Source organism: Penicillium soppii (genome assembly GCF_028829465.1).
Source record: "Penicillium soppii strain IBT 18220 chromosome Unknown utg000001l, whole genome shotgun sequence".
Classification (NCBI taxonomy): Eukaryota; Fungi; Ascomycota; class Eurotiomycetes; order Eurotiales; family Aspergillaceae; genus Penicillium; species Penicillium soppii.
The window spans coordinates 1,430,185-1,441,663 of NW_026643231.1; the positions used below are offsets into that span (position 1 = coordinate 1,430,185).

General features: G+C 49.1%; 4 protein-coding genes across 4 annotated transcripts; 2 read left to right on the plus strand and 2 right to left on the minus strand.

The window, feature by feature from the left end:
• Positions 1-171: 171 nt before the first annotated feature.
• N7529_000549 (uncharacterized protein) lies at positions 172-3,140 on the minus strand (the record flags this gene model as incomplete). The annotated part of the gene is made up of 4 exons (XM_057236080.1): positions 172-2,134; positions 2,186-2,421; positions 2,481-2,837; positions 3,105-3,140. The coding sequence occupies 4 exons, from the start codon at positions 3,138-3,140 to the stop codon at positions 172-174; spliced, it is 2,592 nt and encodes an 863-aa protein (XP_057102883.1).
• Positions 3,141-3,428: 288 nt separating this feature from the next.
• Positions 3,429-6,463, plus strand: N7529_000550 (U3 snoRNA-associated protein UTP13; the record flags this gene model as incomplete). The annotated part of the gene is made up of 3 exons (XM_057236081.1): positions 3,429-3,602; positions 3,669-3,696; positions 3,756-6,463. 3 exons carry the CDS (start codon positions 3,429-3,431, stop codon positions 6,461-6,463), a joined length of 2,910 nt encoding a protein of 969 aa, XP_057102884.1.
• Positions 6,464-6,738: 275 nt separating this feature from the next.
• spp2 (spliceosome ATPase-activating subunit SPP2) lies at positions 6,739-8,328 on the minus strand (the record flags this gene model as incomplete). The annotated part of the gene is made up of 1 exon (XM_057236082.1): positions 6,739-8,328. One exon carries the CDS (start codon positions 8,326-8,328, stop codon positions 6,739-6,741), a length of 1,590 nt encoding a protein of 529 aa, XP_057102885.1.
• A 1,122-nt stretch (positions 8,329-9,450) lies between these two features.
• N7529_000552 (RTA1 domain-containing protein) lies at positions 9,451-10,429 on the plus strand (the record flags this gene model as incomplete). Its single annotated transcript, XM_057236083.1, has 2 exons — positions 9,451-9,637; positions 9,696-10,429. 2 exons carry the CDS (start codon positions 9,451-9,453, stop codon positions 10,427-10,429), a joined length of 921 nt encoding a protein of 306 aa, XP_057102886.1.
• Between the last annotated feature and the right edge of the window lie 1,050 nt (positions 10,430-11,479).

The following is an 11,479-nucleotide window of genomic DNA, read 5'->3' on the forward strand; positions in this document are numbered from 1 at the left end:
TTTATATGCTTTTCCATCAAGAGCAGATCTGATGTACCAATAAACTTGACGAAATTATGTTGATTTATCTTCTTGGATTACTGTGGGATAGAAAAATAATTTGACTCATAGGCGGCAGGAAGAGTAGAGAGACCACCTGGGTACAGACAACCCCTTGAAAAGAAATACAGATCACAATTTCCCCCAACCGCAGAAATTCCTCCCAATTCTCATAGTCGATCCAACCAGGAATCCCCAAATTCCCGCCCTCATTGCAATTTGCATTCCTCTCATGAGCACCATCCGACCAGTATATACACCAATGTCGGACCATGTACTGCCTCCGAACCAAAGACCTAGAGGATGAAGATCCGAGAGACGAGTTGTAGAAGAAGGGTGTCTGATTAACCAAGACTGACTCAAGGAACGGAGGTAAAGTGCTTCAAGGGGCGCGAGTATGATGCCACTGAGGGCAGCCGCGAGATGGGATGCGAGTGCATCCACTGGGTAGGCCGAAAGAAGGGTAACCCGGTGAGATTGTGCTGGAGGGTTTGTCGATTGTCCAGGCATGAGAGAAGAAGGCAGAATTGGCTGGACAAGGGTGTCAGACTGGGCGTCATCATTATTATCTGCGAATGCGGCCGGAATTGGGTCGTTGGATGATTCATCGTCGTTTGGCTCTTCCACACCATCTGGAAGAACGTTCGGGGTGATCGCCTCTAGGGCCTCTTCGATGGATTCGAAGGGCGGCGACTCAACGGGTTGAGTGTCTTGGGTCATGTTTTCAGGCCCTGGCCCAGGGACACCCACGTCGTGGGGCGTTGGATTGGAAGCCCCGGCCGTGATGTTGGAGAGACCGTCAGCATCCGCCGCCGGGGGTGGGTTGAGTACCTGACGCTGTGCTTGACTCAAGATCAAAGCCTCGAGAAACTCAGCTATGGATCTTCTGTCCATGGCATCTGGGATCCGATTTGAGCCCGTCGAATCATTGCCGGCTAAAGCATTTAGCTGAGCAAGATTTGAGGCTGGTGTCTGCAGATTACGATTACGGTTACCCAGCAACTCAAGTTGCATCGTAATAATGTCAGAATTTTGGTGGATCAATGATGCTCTGACGCGCGGTGAAGTAGGTGGAGATGTTTCTGGTGAAGATGGGCGAGAGAAGAGTGTATTAGATCGTGAGTTTTGTCGGTCCATGGCAAAAGTCTCACCATTTTGCGATTCACTTGTTTGACCCTGTGGGTTTGAGGTAGTTGAAAGACCACTTGTTCGTCCAACAGTTGTTAGTTCAGAGAAGTAATCATTGCTCATTTCCCCCGGCGATTGAGACATGCGATTCTCATTTGTAAGCACTTGATGCAGCACCTCCTGGTTCATGTCTTCCAAGTTTGTGGGCCTATTTCTCTCCTGTGGCGGCGGCAATGGCGCAACCGGGGCATTTTGGGCCTCCAGGGTGATCCCCGGCGGACTAGGCGAGGGGCCACTTGGTTCCTCTGTGCGGACAATATTGAGTTCTGCTCCGTCAGGTTCATGTTGTAACATCTCGATGGAATTCAACATGGATTCAATCCTTTCCATCCTTTCCCTGTCTTGTTCTCTTGAAGTCCGCCGCATCCGTTCGATCCTTTCGTCTCTAAAAGACTGGAGAGCTTGCTGGTTTGCGGAGTTGCTCGATATAAGTCCAAAGAATGAGAAGATCCATCTTCGGAAAACCCCTATCTCACATTTGATATCTTCAATCAGCGTGAGCTTAGATCGATGCAATTCTTCATCCGACCTGCGCCCAAGTGTGGGCACCACCCACTCTATCAGATTTTCTTCAAAAGCCACCCGAACAGAAAGCTCATCCGGAACGTTTGACTTTGGAAGGCGTCGTCGGATCAACCGATAGATACGCTCTTCAAGCTGAGGTCTCAAGTAGTAGCCGTAAAGGAAAACTAGGGCACCGGGAGAAGTCAAAAGACCCACAAACGATGTGGCCAGCGAGTGAGGGGAAAGATCGGTGGGAAGTTGTGGCAGTCGCAACAGAGACTGTTCACCAAAGGGAAGCAGAAGACTGGCACTGGGGATGGAATAGGGAGATACAAGGCACAGTGACTGGAGTGTAGAGTACATATAGAACTCCAAAGACAGCATAAGTACATAGTTTCTCGCTCTACATTCATAGTCAGTTGGTGTTAGCCAATTTGACAGACGAACTACTCACACTGTATAAATCAACCCGAAGAGAGAACGGACTCCAAGTAATTCGCCAGTCAAAGACAGAGTGTAGTCTCGAAGAGAGACGAAAACACGTTTCAACGGAGTTTCACGAGCAATAGCCAATCCACTTGACATTGCCCATGCTGGAATACCTGCGAAATAGAAATTGAAAATGCCTGCGGAGTCTCTTTCAGACTGAATGACATTAATTAACGCAGAATGTGTATAGTGCTTGTAAGTCTGAACAATCATCCAATTGTTAGCTAGATGCATATCGAAAGTGGGTTAAATTTGATTACCTGGACACGACCAGTGAGTGATGAAGTCCACCAGGTACCGAAGAAAATGAACAATTGGTCAAGGGTCGTTATTACCAATCCAAAGTCGTTCTCACTCGCAATCTGGTTAATCTTTTGCAGTTCACTGGGTGAACCGGAATTTCGATCTTCTCTGCTGACGACAATCCCCATTGTTGAAAGAATGTCATTTTTTGCTCTTCGTAGCTCTTTCCCAAGAGCTCTGGACTCGGGGTTAATAGGGTGGCCACGAGCATCATATTGTTGCACGTAACTGTCTGCGTGCGCGGTGGATATCTGTTGGCAAGTGTTTGAGGTAGCCACTATCCCGCTATCAGGCGCTTCATATGGCGACCGGCCCTTGAAAGAAGTTAATATGACATTTCATTTCAAGACATTGAAAAAGATCTCATGAAACAAGGTGTTATCATGCCAGGGCTTTTGTATATTCATACGGAAACAATATGGTGGGGCCAAATAGTTGAAAGCTTTCACAGTCCAGATGATCATGGGCACTCTCTAGATCAGGAAGAACCTATTTCTTAAGATTCAGCCCGACCTAATAAGACCCTGGTACTTAATTGCAGATAAAAAGTGGGAGTGCGCTGGGCAACAGATGGGGCTTACCAAAGCGAGCCGGTTCAAATAAGCCTGTCGTCCCATATTTGAAAATCACTGAGCCAGTAATGCAGCTACATCACCATCATATTAAAAAGCAGTGAGAAGCCTAACAGAAACTGAGTATTCAACGATGTTCAAGAGTGAAACGAAGGTGGCGGCTACAGTTTGGCCTGAGGCACAGACCATATCTTATCATCAAACAAACAGTGCAAACATCAAAAAAAGTTGCCCGCTCAAGCTGCCGTTTTTTTGCGACGCAGTTTCTACGGCTCTTCGACTGGGCAATGGCGTGCTGAATTTTACTTTTTCACGCCGAGATATTATAGAGTCATGTCGAAAGCTATCGTCAAAACCACTTTTGAGGCGTCCCGCACGCTCCGCCCCATCTACACCGGCGGCAGCACGGCGCTGGATGCCAGTGGCCGCATCTTGCTGAGCTGCGTGGGCGAGGATGCATTGATTGTTGATTTGGAGACTGGCAACCAGCTTGCCAGTCTTGAAGGAGTAGGTTCCTTTCCAGTTGGATACAGGTTGTTTAATTGCAAAACGCTAATTGCATAAACACTACAGGATGGAGAAATTGTCACTGGTTTGGCTAGTAAGTATTTGAATTTGAATGTCCTCATTATCGCAATAATTTGCTGACAATTCTTCTAGTCACACCATCTGCCTCTCACGCTATTGTTTGCTCCCGTTCGATGTCTATGCGCATCTACTCTCTCACAACTTTCGACGAGTCTTCGCAAACAATTGAAGCGAACCTTCTCCGAACTCTCAAACCCCACACAGCTCCTGTTGTTACCATCTCAGTGGATCCTACCGGCACATTGCTTGCCACCGGTGGTGCTGATGGCTCGATCAAGGTTTGGGATATCAGAGGTGGTTTTGTCACACACACTTTCCATGGCCATGGTGGTGTTGTGTCTGCGCTTTGCTTTTTTGAGGTTCCTACCGCCGACAGCGAAACTAAGTCCTCCAAGAAGAACAAGTCGAAGCAAAAGACAACCGATGACGACGAAGATATGGAGGGTTCCGCTCCCACAGGTTCTACTGCAGGATTCCGCCTAGCATCCGGCAGTGAGGATGGCAAGATGCGCGTATGGGATTTGCACAAGAGAAAGTCTATCGCATCGCTTGAGTCACATGTCTCTCTTGTTCGGAGTTTGTCTTTCTCTCCGTCAGAGAACGCACTGATCTCAGCAAGTAGAGACAAGACAGTAATTGTCTGGGATGCACGCACTTGGAAAACTCGCCGCATTATCCCTGTTCTGGAGAGCGTGGAAGCCGCGGCCTTCATCGCGGACAGCCCTCTGTGTGTGATTGGTGGAGAGAATGGAAAGCTGCGAGTTTGGGACTGCAACCGCGGAAGCGAGGTTACAGAAGAACAAGAAGCCGGAGAGGAGTTTGAAAGTGTTGTTGCTATCCAATATTCAGCCGGCCTACCTTTCGTCCTCACTGTTCATGCAGATCAAACTCTGCGAGTTCACTCGCTGGAGGCACTGTCCGGCTATAAGCCAGGGTCAAGCTTGGAGCCCTTGACTGTCATTCGCCGTATCTCTGGAAATGACGATGAGATCATTGATTTGGCTTACGTTGGAGCTGATCGGTCCATGATTGCTTTGGCCACCAACACCGAGACCATTCGTGTGGTCTCAGTTGCCCCCTCTGAAGACCGACCTTCGAATCAAGGAGAGGAATACTTTGGTGCCGATGTCACACACCTTGAGGGTCACGAAGATATCATTATCTGCTTGGACGTCGACTGGTCAGGACACTGGCTTGCAACTGGTGCCAAAGACAACACAGCTCGTCTTTGGCGCATTGACCCGAAGACATCATCATATACTTGCTTCGCTATCTTCACCGGTCACGCGGAGTCTCTGGGAGCAATCGCCTTGCCGCGGGTGCCCCCGCCTGTTGGAAGCGCCGCTTATAATGACCCCGTGAACCACCCCCCGTCATTCTTGATCACTGGTTCCCAAGATCGCACAATCAAACGATGGGATACAAGCAAGCTTACCCCTTTGAAGGGAGAAAAGCCACACTCCCCCAAGGCAATCTACACCCGCAAGGCTCACGAGAAGGATATCAATGCCATTGATGTCGATTCTACATCTGAGTTGTTTGCCTCAGCATCACAAGATCGCACCGTGAAGATTTGGGCCGCCGATGAAGGTTCAGCGGTGGGTGTGTTGCGTGGTCACAAGCGAGGTGTTTGGTCTGTGCGATTCGCCCCTCAAGGTACACCGATCATCAACTCCGATTCGCGCACAAGCACGAGCCGTGGCCTGGCGGTCACAGGATCGGGTGACAAGACCGTCAAGCTCTGGAGCTTGTCTGACTACAGCTGTCTCCTTACGTTCGAGGGCCACACCAACAGTGTCCTCAAGGTTCTCTGGCTCCCTCCTCCCCAGGTATCCAACAGAGAAGATGATGACGAAGATGAAGAGGCTGCAGCGGCACGCAAGAACGAAGCCATCCAGGCCCGTCCCCTTGTTGCCTCCGCCGCCGCAGATGGTCTTGTCAAGATCTGGTCTCCCTACACCGGCGAGCTCGAAACAACTCTGGACAACCACATCGACCGAGTCTGGGCACTCGCCAGCCCAACTCCATCCGGCTCACGCTCAGATGTAAAGCAAATCTCCTCCAACCTCAACAGCACGCCCTACGCCCTCGCCTCCGGCTCCGCCGATGCAACAGTGACTTTCTGGACCGACACCACGTCAGCCACATACACAGCCGCCGTCCACGCCAACTCTGCTCGCGTCGAGCAAGACCAAGAGCTGCAGAACTACATCCGTGCTGGTGCCTACCGTGAAGCCATTACTCTGGCTCTCCAGCTCAACCACCCCGGTAGACTGCTCTCGCTCTTCAAGGCCGCAATTGACGCCGCAGACGACCCGACTTCCCCGGCCGAGGACCGCGAGCGTGCCGCAGCCAGTCTGTCAGGTAACCCTGCCATCGACGAGGTCCTGCAGAACTTGGACCCCGCGAACCTGCGCACTCTCCTGCTCCGTATCCGTGACTGGAACACCAATGCTCGCACCTCACGCGTTTCTCAGCGTATCCTTTATGCTCTGTTCCGCTCTTACCCTGCGTCCACTTTCGTGGAGCTCGCGACCCAGTCCGTCCGCGGAAAGAATGGTCGTGCTGCTGCGGGTATGAAGGATATTATGCAGGCTCTGGCCGCGTACACAGAGAGACACTATCGCCGGGTTGAGGAGCTGGTCGATGACAGCTACTTGGTTGAGTGGGTTCTTGGGGAGATGGATGGTGGTGTTGGGCTTGGTGGACTTCGCCATTTGACTGTGGGTGATGTCAGCGAGGAAGAGCATGAAAAGGATGTTATCATGTTGGAAGCATAATCTGGCCTCCAGTCTTTCTGTTTGTACATTGAATTTGGCGCTTTTGTTCTGGAGTACCATGGGTGGGAAGGATAAAAGCCAATCTTTTATAGAATTGAACAGTATATCGTGAACTTGTTCTTTGGCATAACCATATGAGTCTTATTGTTCGGGGTATCTTTATTTTGAAGCGAACTCGTAGTCAAATTGCCGGATGGAGTGACTGTGCAGCTCCAAGACACAGCGTTATCATATACAAATAGTGTGGATGTCCTTCCAATCCCTTGTTTCTATCTCTAATCGTCTCGTCGGCTTCGGCGTGAGTCACGATCACGCTCTCGGTCTCGGTCGTTTCGGGACGATTGAGACGAGTGCCTGGAACTGCTGTATCTGTCATCTCGGGACCGATAACTGCGATCCCTATCACGCTCCCGATCCCCATCTCTCCTTCGATCCTTGTCATCATCACGATCCCGACGACGATCCCGATCATAGTCTCGATCACGATAGGAACGGTCATCTCGTCTGCTCTTATCGGCATCATCGTATCGAGAAGAGCGACTAGAAGAGTGTCGGCCGCTAGACCGACTGCGGTCACGACGCGAAGAACCAGTCTTTCGACGAGAACGATCCTCCTCGTCATCGTAATCGCGTTTGCGGTATTCCCGGTCTTTGTCTCGGCCGCTCTTCTCGAGATTGCGATCTCTTCGCTCGCGCCAGTCGTCCTCCTGAGCGGGCTTAGACTCAGCCTCTTTTTTCTTTGCAGCAAGTTCCTCCTCGGTGAGGCGTTCGCCGGTCTTCTTGTTCCGCATCGTGACGGGCATGTAAACACCCTCAACCTTGTCGTCACCTTCACCCTGCTTCCTGGAGGCCTTGCGCATAGCCGATTTTCCCCAGGCACCGAGCTCGGTTTCAGCACCTTTGCCGCCGGAAGAGTCTTTCGCGCCAATACCGAGGAACCCAGGTCGTCGTTCTGGGATACGAGGCTTGTTGGCCTTCTCTGCAGCAGTTGCACTGCTATAGTCGCCTCGTCCGATAGACTGACCATCCTTCCAGCCCATTCCCCGTAGCAAGGCGGCACCGAATTCTTCAACAGGAATCGCATTGTAGGCGTCTAGAGTAGCAGATTCCGGCCGCGTTGCCACATCTGTACGGAAAGAGCTAGTTTCGGAGTGGTGGACCGGGGCTTCCTCGTCCTCCGCTTCGTCCTTGGCGGCGGCCTGGATAACAAGATCCGACCTTCGCTCGACTTCGCCCTTGCTTTCGCGAATTAGCGCCTGCATAGCAATCTGGTCATCGGTGAGAGGTGTGGTCTCCACAGGAGCCGCATCGGGCATGGACTGGTCTTCGTTCGTTGATTCAGCAATCTCTTGAGCTGCAGACTCCTGCGCGAAGCTCAAGCCGAATGCCATACTCGGCGCATCTGTCTCCACTGTGGGCTCTCCACCAGGTGCTTGTCCATTCCTTTCGGCTTCTTGCATAGCTTGTACTTCACGGGGAAGCAAGTTCTTCTTCCCCTTCTTCACGTTGAGACCTGCGCGGTCGCGCCAATTGTTCTTGCTTGTGACCGGAATTATTAGAGGTTTCTTGGCATCATCGACTGCCTGTCCGTCCATGGTGATAGCGCCACCGGTGTGGGTGTCGAAACCCGAGACTTCTTCGTGGACTGGAGGGACTTCGTCTTCGTCGGAGTCATCATCGTTTCCGAGCTGGTGAGGACGTCGAGGAAGAGACCGGCCGCTGGCTGGGGAGCCAGTAGGACGTCCGCGATTTGAAGATTGAATGTTAAAACCGGTCTTTTTGGGAAGACCATTTGATTTCGAGAGGGATAAGGAGATCGGCTTGGACGGAGGCTGCCCGGCCTCATCATTATCGCGTGACGACATCTCGACGGACTTATTTGAGACTAAACTGCACAGCAGAGAAAAGAAAGTTCGAAGAACTGATATCTCGAGATCTCAATGCGGGCGGTGGCAAAACCAGAAGCGCGCGCTTATTTCTTGGCGCCTTTCATATTAAGAGCGAAACGAACTACAACTCTATAAAGCTTCCCCATGAATTATCACAAATAGTTCAACTTCTATCGGCTAATGCATATGGCTTACAGCTTTATGGATTTTGCTTTTTGACAAATGACTGAAACAATGTTGCTATTTCGAAACAAATTTACGACCAACAAATCACAACCAGTGGTCAAATTGTGCTTGATCCTTCCTCAAATACAGTTGTCTACGAGTATAACATCTACTTGCTATAAAGGAACTTATACGAACAAGATCAACCAGATGTACACAAAGCGACCACAGATCCTTAGCGCCATATCGACATCATCGTGAAGACCTGGAAATGCTTCATCTGAGCACTTGAGAGTTATAACGGGCAAAACCATAGTTCTAGGCTCCCAAGTTAAGGCATGTTTTAGCTTTATGTTTGTCGGAAGTGCTGATCGATACTTGATAAGGAAAGCTTTTGCGCATTCGTATTGGTTTTCTTCCAGTGTCTCTAGCCTTAGATTTGGCGTCAATATCATTTTCTAACGGGGGAATCATCTCACAACAAACTGCATTTTGATCTGATGCAGCTCAACTCGAAAAGCAGGGAAGACTAGTTAGGGTGACTGACAGGCTTATCCCACCAGTACTTACTTAAGCTCAATGCGTATCGAAGCTCCAAATTGATGTATCACTTGCGTAATCTCAATTTTCATGATATGCGTATCTTGCCCGATATAAGTTGCCTATTTCCCTGGATCTTTATTTCTAAAAATATTCCAAAAAGTAGTAAAAAGGGCCCATGGAAGGCAAGAAAAGAAGCATAAACTACAAAGTTTGGGATTAAGTGGAGTCGGCTCCACCCAAACGTATTCGTTCACAAAATTTCCTAATTGGGAATCTAGAAATAGCACGCACTGATATCATGAAACTTCTTCAATACATATAAAGCTTGGCTGTACTCCCGTACTAGGACCTAGAATAAGAAGTTGAACATATATTCTCATTGCATCGAAAATGGATATTGTTTTTCACCCCGGCCAAAATGGATCTGATCCTTGGGTAGAATTCTATCCTTATACACCATCCGCAACAGCTGGATATGCCTTCATGGGTATTTTTGGTGTCACGACTCTGGCGCATATTGTTCTGATGTTTCCATTTCGTGCTGCCTATTTTATCCCCCTCATATTGGGTGGAATCTGTATGACTTTCTCTTCCGCATTCAATTTGAAATTAGGGCTGACGGTAAACCCAACCAGGCGAAACCTTCGGTTACTATGGTCGAGCATGGTCCCATGAGTCCCGATTCGAGATCAAGTCCTGGGCGCTTCAAGAGATGCTTATTCTCTGCGCACCACCCCTCGTTGCAGCTACAGTTTACATGGTCCTCGGCCGCATCATCCGCTCTTTCGGCGCCGAACATCTATCAAGTATGCGTGTCAAGTGGTTGACTTTTGTTTTCGTCATGAATGACGTGCTTTGCTTCTGTACACAATTAGGAGGTGCAGGTGTTCAAGTGACGGGTGACGAGCAAGTGATGAAGATCGGCAAGAAAGTTGTGCTGGCTGGCCTGATCTTTTCTTTGATCGTCTTCGCTTTCTTCATTTTGGTTGCGGCTAGCTTTCATCGACGTCTCAAACAACGACCTACACCTCTCCTTAATATTCATCCCGATCTTCCCTGGCAGCGATACATGTGGGCAATCTACGTCTCCTGCTTTGCGTTAATGCTGCGCAATCTGGTGCGGACTATACAATTTGGAGCAGGTCAGAAGACCGACGTGAACACTAAGGAGGTTTATATCTACGTGTTTGATGCTTTTTTGATGTTTTTCGCGATGCTGGTGCTAATCATCTATCATCCCGGTCGACTGATCAAGAAGGCTCGTCGGCTTACCAAAAATGGTATGTTCGATCAAAGTGGCATGGGAGATGGCAATTCTGCACATGTACTTTTGTCGGAATGTGAGATGGGAGAGCGTTTAACTAAATGATCTTGATATTCAATTTGTCACTGGAAGCTTTAACAGAGATGTCACTCGGTTCTCCTCTTTCTTCCTTCATTCACAGCAATCAAATACCATCAATGTTATCATCAGGGCCACACCTAGTTCCTAGATCAGGTAGTATACCGGTTTGAAAATACCTGCGGACATTTTTGGCTGTACATTCTGAGTCGAATGCAGGGGAGCAACGCTGTATGTAATGAATGCAACCAGAATTGTTTGATGATTAGGAATTAAGATAAAGTTTGTTCACTCACGCCTGCCGAGTCTTGTTCAAGAACAACCGAATTCGAGAATCTATCTGCCATTTCGTACGCACTTGATAAAATTCAGTATTTTATCACACATTAGATTTCAAAAGCTTACTTCCTGAGTGGCGTAGCTGGATCTAGAGTGTTTCCAATCCACAGGATGGGATGAGCCAGATTTCCTGCGATAGGCCCTGGAAATATGTAGTTAGCTGAATAGAAAAGAAACAAAGACGGGTCATGCCTTCAAATCTCCAAGGCGGACAGACGCTCGGGTCATCGTCTTCTGAACAAACAGACACCTGCTCCGTCCGTTTGATATTCGCCAGAACACTCCCATTCCCACGCGAGACACTTATCAGCACTTCTACCAGCACCGGAGAGTATTTGGCAGGACGATACATCGAATCCTTGATGAATCGCATAAAATCACTGCAAGTGATAGTCTCTGTATCAGCACCCGGCACGACCATTGGAGTGGCACTAGGGGACTCAAGAGTTTTAACGAGATTCTTCTTCATCTACAAGAGTGCTGCCAGCTGAAAGGACACAAATCTCCGGTCCAGCTTGAGAACAACTATCGAACAACTTTTCCATAATCAAATCAGTGTCCAATACCCGGAATACATGTTCAGGCTTCCAAGGTTCCAAGGTTGTCTTAGTACTCCAGTTCGAACGCTCAAATAGCTACTAGCTGCATGGTTGATGTACGATGTAACACAAGTTCCAAAGATAATCCACACGAGACCGAATTCAATGTTTCTATTTAAGGCACGCTGGAGATGACTTG